The sequence below is a fragment of the Phoca vitulina genome, unplaced genomic scaffold, assembly GCF_004348235.1.
Source record: "Phoca vitulina isolate PV1807 unplaced genomic scaffold, GSC_HSeal_1.0 scaffold24, whole genome shotgun sequence".
NCBI classification, from domain to species: Eukaryota; Metazoa; Chordata; class Mammalia; order Carnivora; family Phocidae; genus Phoca; species Phoca vitulina.
Window position 1 is genome coordinate 25,919,176 of NW_022589727.1, and position 24,604 is coordinate 25,943,779.

Here is a 24,604-nt window from a genome sequence, read left to right on the forward strand (position 1 = left end):
TTCCCCAGGGCTCTGCTATTCATGCTCTTCTTAGTCATTGACTATCCACACAATCTCATTCACTCCCATATCTGATTTAGTATAAAAGATAATGGCTCTCAAAAAGCCTACCAGTCTGCCTTCTCTTCCAAATGCTGAACGATATATCCAATTGCAGTAATAGACTGCTACTTTCATATTCCAGGCACTTTAAATTCAATAGTTCTGAATTAAATTCATTATCTTCCCCTATAAACTTTTCTCCTTATATTCTACATCCATCTATGCAGTCACTCAATCCAGAAATTTGGAAGTCGTCGTAAGTTACTGTCTCTTACGGCTATCCATATCCCCAACCTACATCCAATTAATCAACTCTGCTCATTTTCAGATAGTTCTTTAAAATCCATTCTCTCCTCTCTATCCCACTGCCCCTGCCTTGGTTCTAGTCCTTAGCATCTCTTGCCTGGTTTGCTGTAAGAGCTGCCTAGTGTCCCTGTTTCAAGTCTCTTCCTCTTCAGTTACTATTTCATAGAAGTATGTTTTAAAAACACAAATGGCCAAATAGCTCCCCTATATAAAATCCCAGAAACCCCATCACTTCTTGCAAGAGGCAGAATTCTAAGATGGCCCCAAGACTCCCTGTCTCTCTGCTGTATACACCTTGCACAATCCCTGGGACCATGAACAGAGTGGATCTCACTCCCATGATTAGGTTATAGTCATCAGCTATATACCACAGTTGACCTTAAGATAGGGACACGATTGGGTGGGCCTGACCTAATTGTGTGAGCCCTTAAAGGCAGAGTTTTCCCAGGCTGGTAACATAAGGGGAGGCAGATAGATTTGAAGATCCGGGATTCAAAGCGAGGGAGGTTCTCTGTTGCTGAGACAGGGAGGCCTCACAGCAAGCACCCAAGAGCAGACTCTGTTGCCAAGAGTGGTCCTCAGCTGACAGCCAGCGAGGCAGTGGGGACCCCAGGCCTACAACCAGGAGAAAATGAATTCTGCCAAGAGCTCAAAGGAGCATGAAGGTGGCTCTTCTTCATTCAGCCTCCAGATGAAGATGCAATCAGTGAATAACCTGATTTCTGCTTTATGAGACCCAGAGCAGAGAACCAGCCAAAAAATGTGGGATGAAAAGTATGTGTTGTTTTAAGTTGCTAAGTTTATAGTAATTTGTGACTCAGCCAGAGAAAATCAAAATATCTAAACAATACCCAACCCAGTTAGCACATCAAACCCATCCTCCCTGATGGGTCTTTGGTCTTCCTTTCCAGCCTCATCTGTCTCATGTGTCCTCGATATTTCAACTATATTCGATGCTCACTCTTCACATTTCTTTACCTGCTCAAGCTCTATCTAGAATTATGTAAATATCCTGGGCATAATTAGAATTACATTGGAAATTCAAAAATAAATAAGATAAAATACATGAATGCCATTGGTCTTTCGGTTGCCTTACAATACCACCACAGGGACGGTCAGCCAATATTCTCTAATAATTAGTATCTACCTGCCAAATAGTGACACACATGCTTACCATTTTTTTTAAATATTTTATTTATTTATTTGACAGACAGAGAGAACAAGAGAGGGGACATAAACAGGGGGAGTGGGAGAGGGAGAAGTAGGCTTCCCGCCAAGCAGAGAGCCCAATGCAGGGCTCGATCCCAGGACCCTGGGATCATGACCTGAGCCGAAGGCAGACACTTAACGACTGAGCCACCCAGGCGCCCCCACGTGCTTACCATTTTTAACAATATGAACCAGCATTGAGAACAACTTAACTCCTAAGGAGGTATTTACAACCAGCTAAAGGTTTGCAGTTTTGCTTTTTATCATCAGCCCTGTTTCAAAACCTAGATCCTGAAAGAGAAAGAAGAGTCCAGGAAACATTCCTCAAACAGCCACTCCCAATTTCTTCAAGCAAGAGAGAAGTTCTCGACGGTAGTAGAGGATCTGTCCCAACACGAAAAGGAAGTGAGCTGGGTAGGTTCATTTCTCTCCTTCTTTCTGGCTACTTCTATTGTGTCCTTAGTTATTTAATTAAAACCCAGCATACCACAGAATTCCTAATATGATAAGAAGCAAACAAACAAAAAACCCTCTCATACCCTATACTTGCTACAGAAGGGCAAAGAAAGGATGACCTGAATATTTGAAGACACTTAAAATAAAACTGAACGGTAAAGAAGCCTCCTGAAATACATCACTCAGAGTCACTAGATAAGAAATCAGAAAATACAGTCAGTTGAGGCTTAGTCAAACTAGAAAGAATGTTCTGCGCCAACTTCCAAAGGGACTCGAGATGAAGGAAGAACAGGGTGATGTTGTCAGGCCCCTTCCATAACAGACTTTCCTGCCTAATTTGAGGGAGTTCATTACCGAAGCCAAGGAACACCACACCTCCTTGCTCACCATAAAATGTGAGTCAGTTCAGGATAAGAGACTAACACTGAAAGCCAGAAATGGAGTGTGTATAATTATTTTCAGAACATATTCAGGCTTGTAAAACACCTACTGATTTCTGACACCACAGTAACAGCACCTTAGCTGCGTCTTCCATCTATTCTCAGCAGGTTGAAGCCGGGCAGTGGGAGAAAAAGCAAATTTCCTGTCTTCCAGGTCCTTTCTCATTCCTCACAAGCTTCCAGGTAACTGGTTTAGTTGTTCTTGCTGTTATTTAAGACTGGACTTTTTTTAGAGCGGTTTTAGGCTCCCAGCAAAATTGAGAGGAAGGTACAATGATTTCCCACGTACTCCTTGCCGCACACAGGTACAGCGTCCCCCGCTAGCAATATCCCCCACAAGAATGGCTAGCTCGTTACAATCAACGAACCTACACTGATTCATTATCACCACCCTGTCCAGAGCTTACATTGGGGTTCACTCTGGGTGTTGTACCTCCTGTGGGTTTGGACAAATGTACAGTGACGTATCATGAGGAATACTCTGTCCTCTGTGCTCTGCCTGTTCATCCCTCTATGCGCCCCTCACCCCACCCCATCCTCTGGCAACCACTAATCTTTTACTTTCTCATAATTTTGCCTTTTCCAGAATCTCATATAATTGGAATCATACTGTACGTAGCTCTTCCGACTGGCTCCTTTCACTTAGCAAAATGCATTTAAGGTTCCTCCATGTCTTTTCCTGGCTTGATAGCTTATTTCCATAGCACTGAATAATATTCCATTGTCTGGATTACAACACAGTGTGTTTATCCATTCACCTACTGAAGGACAAAAGCAAATCTCTAAACAGTAGAGAGATTTCCATTTTTATATTAAAGTAACTACCACTCTACAGAGTATTTTTAGTTATATTCTTATAGACAAGGCCTAGAAGGATATACTTTATGCTTGAGGGGGTGCAAGTTCCATAAAGTTAGGGAAGCTTTCGAATCTGCTGACCACTATAGGCCTGACAGGGTCCCTGAAACCTGCAAGCAGTCAGCGTCCACTCGTTACCACTCCCAACCACCCTGAGAGTTCTGGTTTGCAGATGAGAAAACGGAGGACTTCAGGGGATGAGTGACTTACAAATGGCAAAGCAAAGATGTCACAGTCTATTGCTAGCTACTATGATACGGTGCTCCCCAAAGTTAAATACCCTTAGGCTCTAAATTCAGTTCTTTATAGAGTCAATTGTGAAAGCTTATTCCACGGTACCACAATCCTACAGTCTGATTTGATTCCTGATACTTCCATAGATATTCCTATGTTCACTAAGTAGGGCATCTACACCTTATGCGTTTCACCAACACACTTCTAAAAGCCTGCATGAAAGTGATCCTTTTAACTGATCTGCTGGTTCCACGACTCAGTGAACGGATTCAATGGAAAATTATAGTTTAACGTTTCTACTGTTCTGTCTTTAATGAACCCTCACGTTTTGAGTAGCACAGCATAAAAACTGACAGGGCAAGTTTCTCGGCAAAAGTCCCCAGCTATTTAAACAAGTTAAAATTTGTCAAGGCTGAATCTAATTTTTCAGTTCACATAAGAATTTTTAAATGGCCCTCTCTTTATTGGAGTGATTTGTACTAGACACCCTGAGCACATCTGTCTGATACGGAAAACTTGAGAGAATGAGTAAATGTGAGAAAAATATAAAACCTTGGCAAGAAGGACGAACAATTTGTTATTCACGTATTGGTAGCCTCAAATGGGGCTTACATTCAAAGCTAAATGCACTATTAGCCTTGAAATAAGTGCCCAAATTGGCTGCTGTAATTTATTAATTGTGGCTGCAATAAAGATTAGCCACAGTGTATGTCACTAACAAAAAAAAAAAGAAAGAAAAGGCATGTATTCAATATCACTATGAAACATCTTAGCAGAGCTTTCTCCCCTATCTCATTATTTTTCCCATCTCCTACTGAATTATTTAATTGCCATATCCAAACAGCAAACATGACTGAGCTGAAATACTACTGAGATTTTCCCTTCTCCCTCTGCTATAAAAATTAACAAGATCACAACAATAATAACAACACAGAAAGGTATTTATTCACAAATACAACTTAATATCTCCTTTTGAGTTGAAATTCTTCAAAGTAACACGGCACCATATTGACCTCCTTCACATGCCAATGGGACACTGGACCGTAACACACATGTACCAGCCAAACCCCGAAACCAGGCACTGCCTGACTGTGTGCTTCATTTTCCGACTGGATCAGCCAATGTGTAGATGCCAGGAGTCATGTAAAAACTAGTTCATTATAAATAATTTACCCTGTCCCTACAAAAGGCCTGCATTCTCATACTGTACTCCAGTCTTCCCTGAACCTACTTCTATATTTTGTTGGACATGTGGATGGGCACACACATGTGCACACACTCACATTCTGGGGCACTGTACTGTACTCCTCCTGTACTCTAAGAACCTAGGATTCTACTGGGCTTCAACTCTGTATTCAAAAAGAGGTCACAGGTGCTGTTCTTAGGCCTCTGACCTAGGAGACAAGGTCAAAAGACACCTGCCTCTGAAACAAGGTAATCCAGGAAAGTGGTATCAAATTCAAGAGACTATCACACCATGTAGAAATGGTCCCAGGTTATCACCCATCTATGAAAAGATTTTCTAATCTTGTGGCTGATACCAGTAGTCTCCCTCCTAAACTTCCTTTAGGGCCAAGACTATTTCCATGAAAAGGAAGCCATCAATTTAAATGCTAACTAAGGGGAGATGGGCTATAATCTTGAAAATTATAACCTGTCTTTCATGGGGGAAATGCTGTAATTATAAAATGAACTGGCAATTGATCAGGAAAATTGAACAAAAATCACAGTAGAATGAAAAACTGCTTCTCTCCAGAAGGGATGGCGAGGGTCTTCAGTTTCAACTGGCCTTTTCACTTTGAGCTGGACTGTGGTAATGGTAGAACTTACCTAAAATTATTCTATATTAAGGCAAAGAGCTGAGCCAAGCCTGAACTTTGTTCCATATACCAATTTAAAGAGCCTCTGTATTATCTCCAGCTCCTTTCCTCTTCTTCAAAAATGAAACAATGTTGCTTCTAAGTACACTTCACATAGTACCTTATCTCATGAGAGTATAACCAGAAGCAAAGGCTTGGCAATCGCTTTCAGAAATTAGGTTTAAGAAGTTTTGAGAGAATGAATTCTTTCCATAGACTCAACCTGTCTCTCTCGGACAGGATCTGTTCAAAGCCTCAGAGCCCTTTTGTTCCCAGGGAGGCCTAATTAATCCACTCCAGGTCTAGAGTCAAGCTGCCGGTTTATTAAAAGAGACACCTATTAGGGTGTCTATTGCAGATGTGCTTCAAGGAAGTTTCAAAGCCTTCCAGCCACCACCAGAGGGGAGGGAAGGAGAGAGAGAAAGAAAGGAGACAAGAAAGTGAACAGAGGAGACACTTTGGTGGTCTTGTTTCCCAACTTACCCCAAAACCACATACATTAACTACAAAATTTAGAAAAATCAATTTTGATGTCAAAAGCTTACAGAATTACAAATAAAAGAGATATTCAAGAATCTGATGTATTATTAAATAATTTGAAAAGTAGATCTTTCTCCTTCTTTTCCTCTTTTCATCCCACTATTTCTCAAGCCCAAACTGGAGGTAAACACTATGTTTTGGTTTGCTCCTTCTACAGCTATAGACTTGGAATGTTTTTGAAGCCGCAGTGAAGAGATCTCTGGAGCAGAGGGAAGGAGATCCGGGTTCTTGGCCTTCTCTACCCGTTCTAGGCTGTGGGTCCTCAGGCACACCATTAACTGCTCTGGGCCTATTTCCTCATCAGTGAAATGAGGTAGAAGACAAAGTCATTTCCAAGGTCCCTTTCAGATTTAAGATTGTGTGACTCTATGAGTAAGACAATCCTCTTTTAAGCTTCACATCTGACTCATTTGGTTTCCAGTGCCTGGAACATAACAGGCCCTCAAGAAATACTTTATATGAAAGCCTCTGCAAAATTAACAAAACTCCCTGCGGGGGGGGGGGGGGGGGGGCAGTTTGCACACAGTGTGATGTTAGTTTTACAGATTGAAATGGTTATAAACAAACAGAAAAAAGAATTTGCATTAAGGCAAATAATAATTAAAACTCAAATGATTCACTTCCTTTTTTTAAAAAAATACTTCAGTGCCTACTCTGTACACACTGAGTAATGTATTCTGGAAAATACAAGGACTTTAATGAGGTATCTAAGTGATATGTCGAAGCTGTAATATAGGTCCACGGCTAGGAAGACCCCTGAAACAGCTGGGCCAGCTCAACCTATGTGAATGGGAGGCTGTGGTCACCACACAAGGGACCGACAGTCCACCACATTGGGAGACTCTTCCTGAGGAGGGAAATGAGCAATGTCTTGGTCTAACATAGGGAAGCACTTTCTTAGCTTTCAGGGCCAGGACTGAGTTACAGGGGGCGTGAGCTGCACTCAGCATGTGGAAGCAGAACGGGTGCTAGGTGGGATGGCTGGCCGTCTGTCACACCCAAGAATGGCACTTGGAGTAACAAGTGTTCTCTCTTTTACATGGTCTTTCCCTAAACCTAGTGTGCTAAGGGGAATTACTTCTGGAGAAGCAGCCAAGAGAGCAAAGCTTCCCCTGAACTCAGAGAAAGGTGTCAGTGGTTGACCCACCATCTCCTAAGGGTCTGCGGCCATAAGGCCACAAACAGAGTAAAGGAAGTTAAAAGATTCTGTCCAGAGCACATGTGACAACTCTCAGAGATAAAACTGGGGAAGATTCTGAAGGAGGTGACATTTAAGCAAGTAAACTAGACACAAGAACATGAACTATAACCTGAAATTTTAATCACGGGCTGGGGAGAAGTAGAAAACTAGGATTATTTTTCAGCCTGAAAGACTGTTTCCTTCATTAAACAACAGGTAATGAACATCTTTGTCAAAATCAAGCCCTGTGGGGTAAGCAGCACAAGATACCCAAGACTGCTCTCCGGAGCAGGTGAACAGCCCGCAGAGTGGGGTGCATTGTGCTTGTGACTCCCACCTGCCTGCACGCGGAGCAGGCAAGCTTATTTCATCAAATCAGCAACACGAGGGGATCAGAAAACACAGTGGGAACGTGAAGAGTGAGAGAAACAGTAATGTCAAAAAGCAAACCTAGCGTTTCAGCATCACAACATTAGACCACGGACATGCACCAAATGACTCTCTCGTCAGGCCTTAACTCCACTGACAATGGGCAGTAAAAGCCAAAGAATTCCTCAGTGATTTTTGCCTTTGACACAGCATCAAACCCCCAATGTGTACAGATGCTCAGATTCCAAGATTCACTCAGCTTCCGAACCCCCACCTGGTCCAGTGACATACTGCAGGGTTTGATCACTCGATTTCTTCACATTCATACTCCTAAATTTTAACCTTACTATTGTTTAGAGGGTTTAACAGACCATGTCTACACTGATGATGGACTATGAGAATTTATTACTTTTTAAAAATGAAAACCAGGAGAAAAGATTTAACAATTTTGCAAGCCTCAATGAGGACAAATCTGAACACTGTGGAAACATTTAGTACTGGTTATGCCAGGTAAACGAGAAGGTGTGTGTTAACAGTGCTTGTGTTCCTACAGCTGCACCCAAAAGTCATCACACAAGGAAACCAAGTTAATTAAAGTCTTTCCATCCTCAGGAGTCCCCAGGGGCATTGGTCTTCAAGCAGGAGAGCTGCTGCCCCTGGACTGAAGGCCTTCAGTTACAGCACATGACAGATGGTACAATGTGGTAAGGCGTTAAGTTGAACAGAGACCCACTGAGATGTTAAAGCGGAATTTACACAATTACACAGACTCAAAAATTCTGTGATTTAATGCAGTGTTGAATGAATGATATGTGTACTGGTTTGGAAAAAATCCTTATTTTCTACTTTTTCCAATTAATTATTATTTCTTAAAATCTGTGAAAAGTAACAGGTGCTCTGATCAGCTTTGTTGGATTATGGCAATTCTATTTGCTGTCCAGTCAAGGACTTCCAAAGCAACTATAAGGTATTTTAATCACATAACCTATACAAATTGGAAAATTCAGACATTGAATTTGTTTTTCCAACCAAATCCCAGTAAGTGGAAATATGAAATAGAAAAATGAATTGGACAGTTAATTGAATCATGGGCAAGACAGAGCATTTGGAAATTTTTTAAACAGTCCCTTCCTGGCGAATGGTTAGAGGGTAACAAAAAGCACATTTAGGACATGGTGCCACAAATTTTCTTACCCTCTCTGGTTCCTTAGAAGCATCTCTATGGCATCAAGAAATCCTTGTTGGAGCTAACTGCCCTGTGTCTGTGCTTGCTTGGGATTCTGAACCATCCTGGAGTGACCTGAATGATACTCAGTCATGGAGCCCATTCAACCAGTGGACCTCTGGACACAGCCAAACCTGGGGGGCAGGCTTTTATGGTTTCACTGTTGCACCTAAGTAGCTCCATTTGATTTGCCCCAATCTGGATAGAAACCTCTCCCCAGTGTGGCCGATTCACTGGCATTTTCCCTGGAGGTATTAGTTCTGTGTGGATTTAACTGGGTCCATAAACACTAAGTCTCCCTCACCATTGGATCAGCAATATTTAGGGGCTAAATGGAGTGAGGTGGAGTTTCATATGCATAGAGAAACACAGCAGGTTCCTCATAAGTCACACCTGCAAGGTAAACCCTCTATAGCTTTTCCACTGATGCACTAGACTCCTCGCCCAACCGGGGTTCCTTGGGGGAAAACAAATCAAACTACGCCATAAAACAGCTTAAACATTTTACGAAAGGAGCAGCAAACTTGTATTATGAAATACGGACTCAAATTTCAGATCATGTCTGACTTATTTTCCTAAAACCAAATCAGACTAGATTAGAATGGTGCCCAAACAAGAGAAAACATTTCTAATTGGATGGTCATTAGGAAATACATTGTGTGCTAATCAGTCAGACCGAAATGAGTCCACAGAACACAGAAGCAACGTGACTAAGATGTGGTGAGCACAATTTCCTTCACTGCATGTGACTGGGATATTTTTCTTTATTTTCTCTTTTAAAATTCATGTCCAAGAAATAAACAGCACCCATGATAGTAAACTCGCTACAGGAAATTGCTGGTGTTCTCTAATGGGCCAACAGTAGTAAGAAGGGAGTAGCAGTATTAGTAATTCTGCTGGGCATACATGAAAATAGGGTAGCGTGTAAACATTTGCCAAACATATATGTCAAGATGCTTAAAAGACGGTCTTCTCAGAAGATCTTTTCTTCTATTTTACTCATAATGAAATTTTCTTATATTTTAGATGATCAAGACTTAAGAGTTTGAAAAAAATTATTGAGGAAATAGTCAAATGGAAAAACACTGAGTGCTACAATGATCTAAGCCTACTGTTGAAGGGAAGCATGAAAAAGCCAGCATGATTGGAAAAGGCTTCTATCTATACATGAAGAGAGAGGAATTGAAGACTTAAGGGTTCAGTCACTGGGGTCAGACGTCAACCAATCCTGTATCTTGCTTTTTCAGGTCGCTGGCTCTGTCCCACTGCAGCACCATGCGGCGAGGGGAAATGCTACCCTGTGGTTTCAAAAAAAAAAGAGAACTGGGCTGTGCTAGTCGTGCGTACGCGCATGTGTATGAGAGAGAGAGAGAGAGAGTGTGTGTGTGTGTGTGTGTGTTGACAGGGGGTCCTTTATATGTGACTATAAATTCTCATGATGAAGTCATGGCAGAAGTGAGCTTTGTTGATTTTGATGGTGTAGTCATGAAGGCATCAAATAAGCCATGGGGGAAAACACTTAGGCATAGAGATTTCATTAAAATGCCTTTTTTGATGCCTTACTAAATACAAAAAAAGTTACATCTGTTACTTTAACATCTGTTAATTTCCTTAATTCACCTACAACTGTATGTGTTGGGGACAGGAATTAGGGAGGCAATTCTGCTTTTTCAATTCAGATTTTTGTGTGTCACTTCTCTCCATGAATCTTAGATAGGAAGGGGCACTGGAAGTTGTCTGGTCTGAGATTGCATCTGAGGGGCTGATGGTTTCCATAAATACACCTACAGTTTCTGCTGGAATCCTCCTACAGAACACATATCACAAGGTTGATAGCAATAATTTAAAACATTTGTTTTCTGTTTGCTTAAAAATCGGACCTCCCATAACTTCTACCTTAGTTTTACTTTCTATACCTTAAACAATGTATGTTAAGACATTCAATGCCAACTTTTCCAACTAACTGGAAGTAGCTATCCTCTCCCCTCCAAATCTAGAAGGGGACAAGTGGAAATGTTTTTTTTATTTAACACGTTCTATTTCTCTAATCATTCTTCATAAGAGGTTTCCAGATCACTCACCATGCTATAACTCTCTGCTGAAAAAGCTCAAGAGTTCACTGTTATTCCATTAAATAGCTACCACTTATTAAGAATATGTTATGTTGCAGAAAGGGTTTAAATTAAGCACCTGCTTTAATCTTCACAATAATGGCTTTTTGAGACAAGTATTTTCACCCCCATTTTTCTGGTCAGGAAACCAAGGTTCAGAAAGCTAAAGTTCCTTGAAATCACATGGGTTACAAATAGATAAATCTGTTTTTGCACCTGGGTCTGGTGGCTCCAAAGAGCGCTATCCTGTATGAACTCATGAACAAGACGCAGGGGATGGGATCTCTCCGGCCCAGGATCTGGGCACTGGCCACATTCAGGGCAACCACATGCTGCTTTTCCACAGAAGCCACTGTGACCGCGTGGAAGTTTCTGACAGCTACACCACACCGCTGGTTAACGCTGAGTTTGTAATCGACTTGAACCCAAAGATTACTTTCACCCAAGCTGTCATTAAGTCTGACCACCCCTTCCCCCAACACATTTACAGAGTGAAGTCTGGCCTCAGGTTCTGCTAAACATTATCTTGCTACTTTGTTTCCATGTCACACACTGTCCACTTCATGAGAAACCCAGATTTTGGCACATGGGCTCTTAGTCACTTAAAAATACTGTTCAGCGATTTGTTATGCGTGTGCCTTCATCCAAGATGTTGATAAAAACTCTGTGTAGAGGAGAGCGAAACCGAAGGACACCTTCCCTAGGGCAATGTTTTTCAACCACCATTTACCTACTATACCCCATGTGCCCTGCCAGCCAAGGTTTTATGTTCCACAGTTTGTATCTAAAGTCCACAGGCACTTTGAATATGCGTTTTCAGCTATATCTTGTTGCCACCTTGAGAACCATATAGCTGATTCACAATCCATTTTTCTTATTCAACCAGTCATTACCATGCCCAAATTTCTCTATTTTCTCCACAAGTATGCCAGTCAGTAGTGACCACATTTTCTTCAACGACCAATGTCTGTTGTAAAACTGAAAATACTCTGCTGGCCAAGGATTTTGTGTCCCAGAAAAAGATTCTTCTATCAACTTTAGGGTGCCTGGGTGGCTCAGTCAGTTAAGCGTCTGCCTTTGCTCAGGTCATGATTCCAGGGTCCTGGGATTGAGCCCTGTGTGGGGCTCCCTGCTCAGCGAGGAGTCTGCTTCTCCCTCTCCCTCTGCCCCCTGCTCCTGCTTGTGCGCTTTCTCTCTAATAAATAAAATCTTAAAAAAAAAAGAATCTGGAAACTTTATAAAAAATTATTATAAAAGAAAATAACTGACCAAAATTGCCATGTCACTCAAAATGTTCACAGTGACATTAAAAGTAACACTGAATTATATCCAAAGTTAATTACAACATAAAAATCCTGAACTCTACAAAAAACACAGATTGTATCTATTACATATTTGAAGCATGGGATATAAATTAAGTTTAACATGATCAACATTTACATGTACCTCAATCAGCCCTGAGGCATTTATTCCATCCACACAAAACACTATAAACTTTCTTCTAGATTCTTTTTAGAAAACTCTGGTAGCCATGACTAGATGACTGCAGGTAATCCTATTTATTCCATTAATAATACAATCAACAGAAAGACTCTCCTCAAAATTAAGAAAAAAGCTTCACTTAGATCAATTTTTCAGAAAGTGGATCCACCCTGGAAAAATACAATCTCTCTCATGGTTACAAAAGTCCTTTAAGCTTCAGAGTAAAACCCAGGTAGGAGTACATTTTCGGATCTCCCAATTTCCAGAATAAATCTCTAAATCAGTAATTGGACACTTTGAGCTCAGAAATCAGCCAAAATCAAAGCCAAAAAAATGTAAAAGATGGATCTGTGCATGGCACACCTTAGGCAGGACCCTCAGAACATGCCTTGCCCTCCCTGCAGTAGCCCATCAGTATTTGTCAGGTGACAGGGTGACAAAAATTCTATCGATTAATATAGGATACGGTTAACTTTTGATTTAAGAATTTCTTTAAAAAAAATCCTTTTTTCCTTTATGTTCCTGCAAATCTAAAATTAGTAAACCAACCCCATCCCCACCATAAATGACATTATCAACATGAAATGGATTTGAATCTTATGACCCAAGAAAAGGACTGGGTGCAGAACTGCATTATGCCACATAGAACAGGAATGATAAGGGGTTGTAGACAGAGAAAGCAGAGAGGGGTGAATGAGGAACATGGGAAATCAGGCGGGCTTGGTGCTGACGGGGTCTTCGGAGGACTAGAAAGCAGGACGACACATAAACACCGCCTGTGGCACCCGGGAGAGCCGCGCAGCACACAGAGCAGAAGAGGTGAACTGTGTAGACATGTGATGGGAGGGGCTGGTGGGAAGGGCTGCATGATGTCCCCACGTGATGAAGGGCAGGCGGCTGAAGCAGGAGGAATAAGCTCTTGCGATAAAAACGTTCAATCTGAAGCTGAATCACCTTGCTGAAAGAGCAAGCTGCCCCCTCCAAGCTGTGGGGAGAAGGCGCCGTGGCTCCTGCACACCCAGACCCGCTCCTGTGGTTTCAGTTCATGCCCTGTGTGTGTGTTCTCTGTGACACGTGGAGAATCCACCCGTCTCCACTGCTATGGACAGGTTCGTGTTGTTCTCATCTGTTAACTTGGTCTTGCCAAGCATCTCTGACAAAAGTCATTCAACTGCTCCTTCTCTGAGAGGAATTTTAGTTTTCTTTACAAAAAGAACAAAGGATAGTAGACCCCTTTACACTCAGGCTGCAATGCCCACCGTGATGTACATTTAAAAAATTACTCTAAGAGGAGGACATTCACTGTTCAAATGATCCTACCAATCTACCAATGCTATGTACAGAAATTTACAAGTTCATACCAATTAAAAGTTGCAATGATTCAAATACAAACGATATTAAATAATTTAAAATAGAAAGAGTGAAATTATTTGAATAGAAAAAGTAAAACTACTCAAGTAGAAAAAGTAAATTCATTTAAATGATAGCTCATAAGATATTGAAGAAAAGCCTGATTTTTAAGGCCCCCAGTTTTTTTTCCTACCATGGAAAGTGTCAGAGATTTTTTTTTTAAATTAAGATCACATTTTTCTTTTGATTGTAACATTTTGGAGACATTATAAGTACTTTTAGTAATTTGATCTCCTGTTAGAGACTTTGGAAAGAATTTTGTATTTAGAAACTGGGTCTGAATAACTTTCCAGAGTTCTGAAAACAAGAACGCATCTTGTGTGTCTCATACCACATTCTCCAGTTCTCAATACCTGGGACAAAAAAGATTTTTAAATATGTACTCACCTCCACGTCACAGGTATATTCTGATCCATCCAGAAGTATCACTTTGCACTGCATGCTTTTAGGCTTTTTGACAATCTTTAATGGAGATCGAGATAGTTTACTGCTAGATGATTTCTGAGAAAGTTTATCGTCTTCCAATTGCTGATATTCGAGCTGTTTTGCAGCCCCAGCAGCGAACTCCCGTTCCTTGTCAGTGACCTGTGAAGAGCAAACAATGAACAGTTTTCACTGCAAGACAGGAAATAAATATTGCATTGCTCAGGCAAGAGCAAAACCCTTTAGACATAGGCTTTCCTATTTCCCAGAGCAGGAGAGATGTCTGCCTCAGGAGACTGAATGGACAAGTATGCATACATGGATATTTATAATGCTAATGGTTTCACCTAAACAACTTCTGCCATTTAAATGTACCAACGGGGGGCGCCTGGGTGGCTCAGATGGTTGAGCGTCTGCCTTCGGCTCAGGTCATGATCCCAGGGTTCTGGGATCGAGTCCCGCATCAGGCTCCCTGCTAGGCGGGGAGCCTGCTTCTCCCTCTGCCTCTGCCTCTCTCTCTCTCTCTGACTTTCATGAATAAATAAATAAAACATTTAAAAAAAAATAAAAAATAAAAAATAAATGTACCAACGGGGCTGCATTTCAGTTTGACTTGAGGGTTTAATTTAGAAGCATGGAGTTAGCAAATGCCATCAAGACTTCACTAAACAAAGGAGGACACAAATGGACTCCTGACATTTGTAAAATGTAAAAGGCATTAGACAGTACAGGTCTTTAAAATAAATCATTTAGATTTTATCTACTGTACTCTATTTTCTTCATTCACTGGATCCTTCTATATTCTATGACCCACAACACCCCATACACATATAAGGTATCTTACAAACTTTAAGGCCTAGAGAGCTTCAAGTATTAATCTTCTCAGTAATTTTACAACTGTTACAGCTCTAAATCAATTCAATGAAGCCAGCAGCACTGAAATTCATCACAAAGTAATCCCCTTAATCTGTTTCCCCCCTCACTGTAATGAGCCAGTGTAAGAGCAGATCACATCTGTCCAAAAGCTTTAATCTGCTTTCAAAGCACAACAATGTAGTCCAGGCTAGACTCAGAACTGCAGAGTATGTCCTGAGGAACAGTTAATTCTCCCTTGAATCAATAAATACCCTTGGAAATCTCTCTGTGCAACTATTCTCTTCACACCCCCCTGGCTTTATATATGTGTGTGTTTATATACATATATTTCATTGAAGTACAGTTGACACGATATCACAAATAGTTTCACCTGTACAAAATAGTGATTAAACAACTCAATACATTATGCTGTGCTCACCGCAAGCGTAGCTAGCATCTGTCACCATACAATGCCCTCTTCTATTAAATGACCACCAATGGTATTAATGTGCAAATTCAACTCATGGACCAGACTATCATTTCCACTAGTCTGCAAATGCACACTGACAGACCAAAGAAAGACATGTTGCAAAATTCAGTTTAGGCCCCTTGAGTGAGCATGAAATTTCTTCTCTCACAAACATACTATCTTCCTAGTAGCTAAAAGCACATGACCTTGACAATAAAGGTTTATTTAGATTTATCCCTTCAACTTTTCTTTCTTATTAGTGGCTACAATTTTATGACACTCTAATCACAAAGTTATCTTCTGGTATATTTATTTTGGATTTTAGGTATGAATTTCTGCTTTTATAAAGTCATTTTCTATCTGGTTTTCCCTCCAAATTATAAATACAGTCCTTTCCTCCACTACTTTACACAGGAATTCAGGGCAAAGTTGTGAGACATTCTTCAGAATAAAAAGACCAATTTGCTGAGTGAAGAGACCACGAAAAAATTGAAAAAACAACTTCAAAGGCCAAAATAGTTGAGAAGGCTAGAGGTAGCTAAAACAAGTAAATAAAAGAAAACCTGCTCTGGCAACTTGGTCCAACTTTTTTTTTTTTTTTTTTTTTGACTATTAGTTTTTCATATCAAAGTATTAAATGGTGCTGCAAAAGTGTCAAACAATTCTGGTCTTAAGCTAGTTGAAGAAGTTTGGTAACCTTGGAATTTTTTTAAGATTTCTTTATTTTACTGAGAGAGAAAGAGAGAGGGAGCGCCCATGAGCAAGCATGGGGGGAGGGGCAGAAGGAGAGAGAGAATCTCAAGCAGATTCCCCACTGAGGGCAGAACAAGACACAGGGCTCAATCTCAGGACCCTGAGATCATGACCTGAGCCAAAATCTAGAGTCGGCCGCTTACCTGAGCTACCCAGGCACCCTGGTAACCTTGGAATTTTATATCATATATTTGCTAAGTGCTTATAACTTACATAAGACTTTAGCTCTTTTTTTTTTAAGATTTATTTATATTAGAGAGAGAGAGTACAAGTGGGGGTAAGGGCAGGAGAGGGGGAGAGAGAATCTCAAGCCCCAAGCCTGGGGGGGTGGGGGCTCGATCTCAGGACCCTAAAATCATGACCTGAGCCAAAACCAAGAGTCGGATGCTTAACCAACTACGGTGCACCCAGGTGCCCTAAGACTTTTGCACTTTTAGTTCACATTTTCGTTTCATTACAGGCCAAGTCAACAGAAGCTACGATTTTATTTAAATCTCACTACCTGGAATCAACTTTTTCTCTGTATTGAGGAAGATGAAATTTCATTTTTCCTCTCATAAAATAAAAGTATTTGTATGAGACTAAGCTTTCTGGGCTACTTAGAGGTCAACTCCAGACACCCCTGAGACCACCAGTGTTCAAAGGGAGGTGTTGTTTCCAAAACATTTAAAGCACGAACCCATCAAAGAGCCTCTCATGCACATATTTTCAACAACTTCAGAAGAGCAGACCAAGGACCTCAAATGAAACATCCATTGTAGTCACATATGATTCATTACAATTTAAAAATATCAGTATTGGGGCGCCTGGGTGGCTCAGTCGTTAAGTGTCTGCCTTCGGCTCAGGTCATGATCCCAGGGTCCTGGGATCAACTCCCGCATCGGGCTCCTTGCTCTGCGGGAAGCCTGCTTCTCCCTCTCCCACTCCCCCTGCTTGTGTTCCTGCTCTCGCTGTGTCTCTCTCTGTCAAATAAATAAATAAAATCTTTAAAAAAAAAAATCAGTATCAACCTTTTTGGTAAATCCTCTGTTTCACTGAATCCTCATGACAGCTCTGGGAGGCAGGTATCTAGGTCTCCTTACCCTCATTTACACATAGGAGAGAAAAGGACAAAGGGTACAGTCTCTACAAATTTCCTCCATAAAACTAGTAGCCTGGAATTCAAATCCAGCCAAGCCCATGTTTTCATCGTCATGGACTACCAAAATGTACTTCATTTCACCTCCAACATAACTGGGCTCCTAGCCTGAATCAAGGAGCCAAGAGCAGAAGAACCTGAGAAAACTATCTTTTCTGATCTCTTCATCTTGTGAACAAGGAAGCTGAGGCTCAGAGGCTGAATGTGTTCTTGGAGATCCCTAAAATAACTAGGGAAGAGGCAGGATTAAATAGTTCTCCTGGCTCCGCAGCCAGTTACCTTTCCCTCAAAGGGCTTTAGTATCATTTCTCTCATTTTGTTTCAGACATCTGATTTCCAGAAGATAAAACACATGTATCATGTCTCGGCCCAGAAACTCTTTCTTCTGTACAATTATCTCCCACTCTCACATTTATTTCATTTCAGAGTTAAGAGGAAAGAACGGGGAAAAAAAAAATCCAGTCTAGTAATTTTAAATTGCTGAAGGTTTAAAAACAATCAAAACACCACCATCCTCACATCTCCAAAAAAATAAACGGTGAAGGAAAACCATGATGACAACAATGGCCCCTTAGATTTTGTTTAATAAGCTGGAAGGATAACCTCCAGCTCCCCATCATGAAACATTTTATATCAGACACAGCATCTATTTACAGAACATGAAAATAAATGTTATTTTTAATACCGCTTAAAAGCAGAAATACCATGGGAAAAGAAATAATCAGGTTGTAAACATAGTTTGCAAAGAATTTCACTAACATGCTGATTTCATGTCTCTTCTCTCAACATCTTGTACAATTTCTAGCTTGACACATATACTTCCAACCTAGAAAAAGGTCAATCATTTGCAGGGACTCCCAGATCTGCTTACCATAGCATGAGTTGGTACCCTAACACATGTTGATTTCAGTTTGAAGTTTCAAGCCAAAATAATTTAAACATGGATTCATTCAAAGCCCAAGTATAAACCATGCTTTATATTTTGTATGAAAACTTTTAAAAGAAACAGTCACATTACATGTGACAACTTAAGTATGCCTAGATAATGGAGCTGAACATACACGCACATCAGGGAGGGAAAGAGACCCACCTGAACATTCACTAAAAGTAGCTGGCAACATTAGGATCAGCGTGACCCCTGGGAAGAATCAAAAGAGCTCTAACCCCTAAGCATGAATAAAAGTTAGGAGCCTAATTAAAGCCACTGGTGTGGTGTCTAGCCTTCCTGTAAACCCAGATAAAACCAATAACCTGCAGTACAGATTTCAGGGTGGGTGTAAGTGCTTTAATCAAATGAGGGAGTTACCAAGCAAGGTTGTGGAATGTCCTTCACTGAAAGTCTTAAAATAGCATAAATTTCCATCTGCCTGGGACCAGAAGGGGTAAACAGATGACCCCTCATAGTTTCCTCTAGTGCTAAGAGACCAAGGTCGGCCCCGACCCTGGAAAAGGTCAGTAAACATTCCTGAATTGGGTTTCTCGGTGATGCTAGCAGGTGCGGGGGAGCCGGTGGCGGCCTGGGTCCCGGGACTCACCTCCTTCCTCACAGGGGTGCTGTGCGCCGCGGCCTCGAACTGCTCTAGGGCCTGGTGCTGCTCCTCGCCGCTGGGTTCGGGCCCTGGGCCCTGCGGCGCCCCTGCGTGCCCCTGCGCCCCCGCCGCCTCCTGGGGCTCGGCCTCCTGCTCGGGCTTGGATTCCGAGTCTGAGCCAGATTCGGTCGTCATGGTTGATTGTTCTGCAAACAGAAAATGGCAAGGTCCCATCACTCGGTGTAATTACCTTCGCTAGGCACAAAAACTAGGATGCTACCTATGGTGAAAGGCTGCACAGAACCACAATTTAAAAAAAAAAGGGAAACATGCATGCAATCCAAATACGGTCCTACTGCACAGCCCTAATAGATGACTTCCATTTACCACAAAGATGGTTCAAAGTGAACATTTAACTAGAAGCCAAAACTTATTTGTAATGATCACAGGTTTTATTCCTATTAGGTTTTTTGCCATAGATGGCCATAAAATGACATTAAAGTAACGGCCTAATAATTACATAACTTAGACACATTTAATTTCAGAAAAATGAATCTTCCGCATCAGCTGGATCTATATTTTAATCTCTGGGAGAGATGATCTAATAATGGAAGTGGTTCTTTTTTTCTCCTTCCCTCTCCCTTCCTATCTCTACCCAGGGCCCCTGCTCCACCTCCGGAACCCCTGAATCTATCCATTCTTCCATGAGTAAGAGCCCTTCCTCTGCTTTCTCAGAACCCTGTTAGCCCCTTTTGAGTGAACAGTGACAACTACATTAGAGGCTTCCTCGGTGACGTGGGACGGGTCCCACACTGGACAGGCCCTGGGCGGGGCTGGAGGGAGGCTGGGAGCCTCATCTCTCCCTCCTTCACCAGTGAAAAGTCACAGCTTCTTCCTGGCTTCTTCCTGTTTCCCCTGACAGTTGAAAGAGGAGTTTGTCTCGGCTCATAAGGGACTCACACAACAGAGTTTAATATATAATAATCTTCTCTTACACCTAAAAACACCTTCTAAAATAGAACCACCACCTTGTAATGGTTTGCTAGTCAAGACACGTTAAGTATTTTGTGCCTTAGTTTCCACATCTGCCAAATGAGGGAATTGAACCTGACCATATCCAAAGAACTTAGTTTCTGGGGGTTCCTTTCTCCCCCTCCTAATGGGCATGCTGCTATGCTTAAAGCAGTTTTGTGCTCGAAACAGCAAAAGAGGAGCTGTGCCAGCTGCTACCGTAGCATTTTAAGTAATTTCTTATCTTAGATAGATGGTAAATTATCTCAAACCAAATATCCCAGCCTGTCCTATGATTTCCCTTCCTAATTCTAATTTTATGGTAAAAATACCAGGAACAAAGGGCTAGTGTAATACTCTAAGCAAATGATACACCCGTTAGTATAATACAGAATTATGCAAACTACTACTCCATAGTAAAATCACCATTTAGTTCTATCTTCACAACACGCGCCGGGAGTATGTTTAATAACTTGAAGAAGAGGGAACATACAAATACCAATCTATGTTATAAACTAAATGCTACATCCATGTTTCCTATCTAGGGTTCCTTTTTACAATCACCAGCTATTCTTTCTGTTGAATAAAAGACATATCAACTTGGCATGTGCTCAGTTGCCCAAAGCATATGTAAATATCAAGACCAAACACTGAACAAGATAGTGATCCAAATAAAAGGAACACCTTTCCTTTTTTCCTCTTACATTTTAGATTTTTAAGCAAATCTTGAAAGTAAATACTATATTCTCTTTTGTATGATTTTACTAGAAAGTGTTAAGTCCAGAGAAAAGAGAGAGGAGGAAAGGTGGTGTTATGGTGTAATCCAGAGCCTACAATCAAATTCGACCTTTTAAAGGGAGAGGGTCAATTTTTATTTTATTATGTTATGTTTTTTTTTTTTAATTTTTTTTTTAAGATTTTATTTATTTATTTGACAGAGAGAGACACACAGCGAGAGAGGAAATACAAGCAGGGGGAGTGGGAGAGGGAGAAGCAGGCTTCCCACGGAGCAGGGAGCCCGATGCGGGGCTCGATCCCAGGACCCTGGGATCATGACCTGAGCCGAAGGCAGACACTTAACGACTGAGCCACCCAGGCGCCCCTTATTATGTTATGTTAATCACCATTTTTGGTGTAGTGTTCCATGATTCATTATTTGTGTATAACACCCAGTGCTCCATTCAATATGTGCCCTCTTTAATACCCATCACCAGGCTAACCCATCCCCCCACCCCCTCCCCTCTAGAACCCTCAGTTTGTTTCTCAGAGTCCATAGTCTCTCATGGTTCGTCTCCCCCTCCAATACCCCCCCTTCATTTTTCCCTTCCTACTGTCTTCTTTTTTTTTTTAACATATAATGTATTATTTGTTTCAGAGGTACAGGTCTGTGATTCATCAGTCTTACACAATTCACAGCACTCACCATAGCACACACCCTCCCCAATGTCTATCACCCAGCCACCCCATCCCTCCCTCCCCAATCCCCACTCCAGCAACCCTCAGTTTGTTTCCTGAGATTAAGAACTCCTCGTATCAGTGAGGTCATATGATACATGTCTTTCTCTGATTGACTTATTTCGCTCAGAATACCCTCCAGTACCATCCACATCGTTGCAAATGGCAAGATCTCATTCCTTTTGATGGCTGCATAATATTCCATTGTATATATATACCACCTCTTCTTTATCCATTCATCTGTCAATGGACATCTTGGCTCTTTCCACAGTTTGGCTATTGTGGACATTGCTGCTATAAACATCAGGGTGCACGTACTCCTTCAGATCCCTACATTTGTATCTTTGGGGTAAATACCCAGTAGTGTAATTGCTCGGTCGTATGGTAGCTCTATTTTCAACTTTTTGAGGAACCTCCAGACTGTTTTCCAGAGTGGCTGCACCAGCTTGCATTCACCAACAGTGTAGGAGGGTTCCCTTCTCCACATCCCCACCAACACCTGTCGTTTCCTGACTTGTTAATTTTAGCCATTCTGACTGGTCTGAGGTGATATCTCATTGAGGTTTTGATTTGGACTTCCCTGATGCCGAGTGATTTTGAGCACTTTTTCATGTGTCTGTTGGCCATTTGGATGTCTTCTTTGGAAAAATGTCTGTTCATGTCTTCTGCCCATTTCTTGATTGGATCATTTGTTCTTTGGGTGTTAAGAAGTACTTTATAGATTTTGGATACTAGCCCTTTATCTGATATGTCATTTGCAAATATCTTCTCCCATTCTGTCGGTTTTCTTTGGTTTTGTTGACTGTTTCCTTTGCTGTGCAAAACCTTCTTATCTTGATGAAGTCCCAATAGTTCATTTTTGCCCTTGCTTCCCTTGCCTTTGGCGATGCTTCTAGGAAGAAGTTGCTGCGGCTGAGTCGAAGAGGTTGCTGCCTGTGTTCTCCTTTAGGATTTTGATGGACTCCTGTCTCACATTTAGGTCTTTCAACCATTTAGAGTCTATTTTTGTGAGTGGTGTAAGGAAATGGTCCAGTTTCATTCCTCTGCATGTGTCTGTCCAATTTTCCCAACACCATTTGTTGAAGAGACTGTCTTTTTTCCATTGGACATTCTTCCCTGCTTTGTCAAAGATTAGTTGACCATAGAGTTGAGGGTCCATTTCTGGGCTCTCTATTCTATTCTATTGATCTATTTGTCTGTTTTTATGCCAGTACCATACTGTCTTGATGATGACAGCTTTGTAATAGAACTGGAAGTCTGGAATTGTGATGCCGCCAGCTTTGCTTTTCTTTTTCAACATTCCTCTGGCTATTCGGGGTCTTTTCTGGTTCCATACAAATTTTAGGATTATTTGTTCCATTTCTTTGAAAAAAGTGGATGGTATTTTGATGGGGATTGCATTAAATGTGTAGATTGCTCTAGGTAGCATTGACATCTTCACAATATTTGTTCTTCCAATCCATAAGCATGGTACGTTTTTCCATTTCTTTGTGTCTTCCTCTATTTCTTTCATGAGTACTTTATAGTTTTCTGAGTACAGAGTCTTTGCCTCTTTGGTTAGATTTATCCCTAGGTATCTTATGGTTTTGGGTGCAATTGTAAATTCTTCTGTCTTGTTGTTGGTGTATAGGAATGCCACTGATTTCTGTGCATTGATTTTATATCCTGCCACTTTACTGAATTCCCGTATGAGTTCTAGCAGTTTTGGGGTGGAGTCTTTTGGGTTTTCCATATAAAGTATCATATCATCTGCAAAGAGTGAGAGTTTGACTTCTTCTTTGCCGATTTGGAAGCCTTTTATTTCTTTTTGTTTTCTGATTGCTGTGGCTAGGACTTCTAATACTACGTTGAATAGCAGTGGTGATAGTGGACATCCCTGCCGTGTTCCTGACCTTAGGGGGAAAGCTCTCAGTTTTTCCCCATTGAGAATGATATTCGCTGTGGGTTTTTCATAGATGGCTTTTATGATATTGAGGTATGTACCCAGGAGAGGGTCAATTTTAATAGTCAATTCAATTTGCTGAACTCTCAATTAAGTGCCAAATTTAAGTCACATACTGCCCATGGTTTAGAAACAGAAATAAATATGTTGTAACCCCCCTCCTCACCCCAAGGAGTGGAAGAAATGGACTCTTCTCAGAATCCATTTTCTCCTTTTTCTTTTTAGTAATTAAACTTTGTTTTAGCTGATAATCCTTCACCCAGCTTGGGACCACAATGAGTTGAGGCCAGGTGATGAAGTCTGGACCAATGAGAAAAGACAGAATATGTATCCAATATTTAGGTCATCTTCATAAAGGCAAGGGCACTTGCCCTAGGCTTCCTCTTCTCATTGGCTAGGGAAAAATGATTGACATGGTCACCATAGACTCAGTCATGGAGGCCCCAAATTCAGGGGGATGCCAGGGTCACCCCTTCCAACCTGGGCCCCTGCTCTGCTGCTCCAGATTGTTCCACGAAGCAGAAATTCATTTCTGTCTTCCTGGAACCGCACTACGCTTGCTCAGGGCCATTCTAATACATATTCTTCAGACTAAAATTCTACCAGAATATAGTCATGCTCTAGCGGTTCCCATCTCAGTAAAACAAAGTAGCCTTCCCTCAAGCCCACATCCTCCATCGGCTATGACCATCTTTCTCTGCTTTCTACTCCTAGCTTCTCAAAAAATTGTGTTGACCCTCACTGTCTTCTACTTCCTCCCTTCCCCTCTCCCTGCAAGGACTCCAGTCTGACTCGCACTGAGGTGGACAGTGCCACAGACTACCCACTCTCTTCTTTTCCCATCTCATCTCACCTCTTAGCAGCCCAGCCCAACTTGTCAGCATGTTTCCCTCCCTTGGGGTTCAGAACACACCACACCCTCCTGCTTTTCTCCTATCTCTCAGGCTACACCTTCTCATTCTCTTTTCCAGGCTACTTCTTACCCAACCTCTACATGTGGGATTCTTCTGGAAAACTCAGTTCAGGCTCTCTCCTCTTCTCACTTGACATTTTCTCCCAGCTATTGCTATGCTTTCCCAAGGCTTTAAATACTTCCCAGAAGCCAACTGCTTATAGACTCACATCTCTGGTCTGAGCCTCTTCTCTGGGGTTTCAAACCCAACTGCCCACTTGACATTTCTCCCTGATAGCTCACAAGTACCTCTAGAATTTTCTGTCTCAAGTCTGTTCCTCCCCTCCCTCTTCTTCCTCACCCCAATAAATGGCAATGCCATTCTTTCAAGCCAGAATTCCAGAAATCAGCCCTGA

The 24,604-nt window shown here is 41.5% G+C and overlaps 1 protein-coding gene across 17 annotated transcripts in view; it reads right to left on the bottom strand.

Annotated features, from left to right (window-relative positions):
- Positions 1-24,604, bottom strand: part of EPB41L3 (erythrocyte membrane protein band 4.1 like 3) — a 235,808-nt gene that overhangs the window by 68,498 nt on the left and 142,706 nt on the right. For 15 of the 17 annotated variants that reach the window (XM_032421353.1, XM_032421352.1, XM_032421350.1 and 12 more), the window contains exons 2-3: positions 18,895-19,094; positions 14,109-14,306 (exon numbers count right to left, since the gene is read on the bottom strand). In XM_032421353.1, the coding sequence (XP_032277244.1) occupies positions 14,109-14,306; positions 18,895-19,094 (398 nt within the window). The remainder of the gene's footprint in view (positions 1-14,108; positions 14,307-18,894; positions 19,095-24,604) is intronic. The other 2 variants (XM_032421363.1, XM_032421360.1) reach the window with 1 other exon arrangement.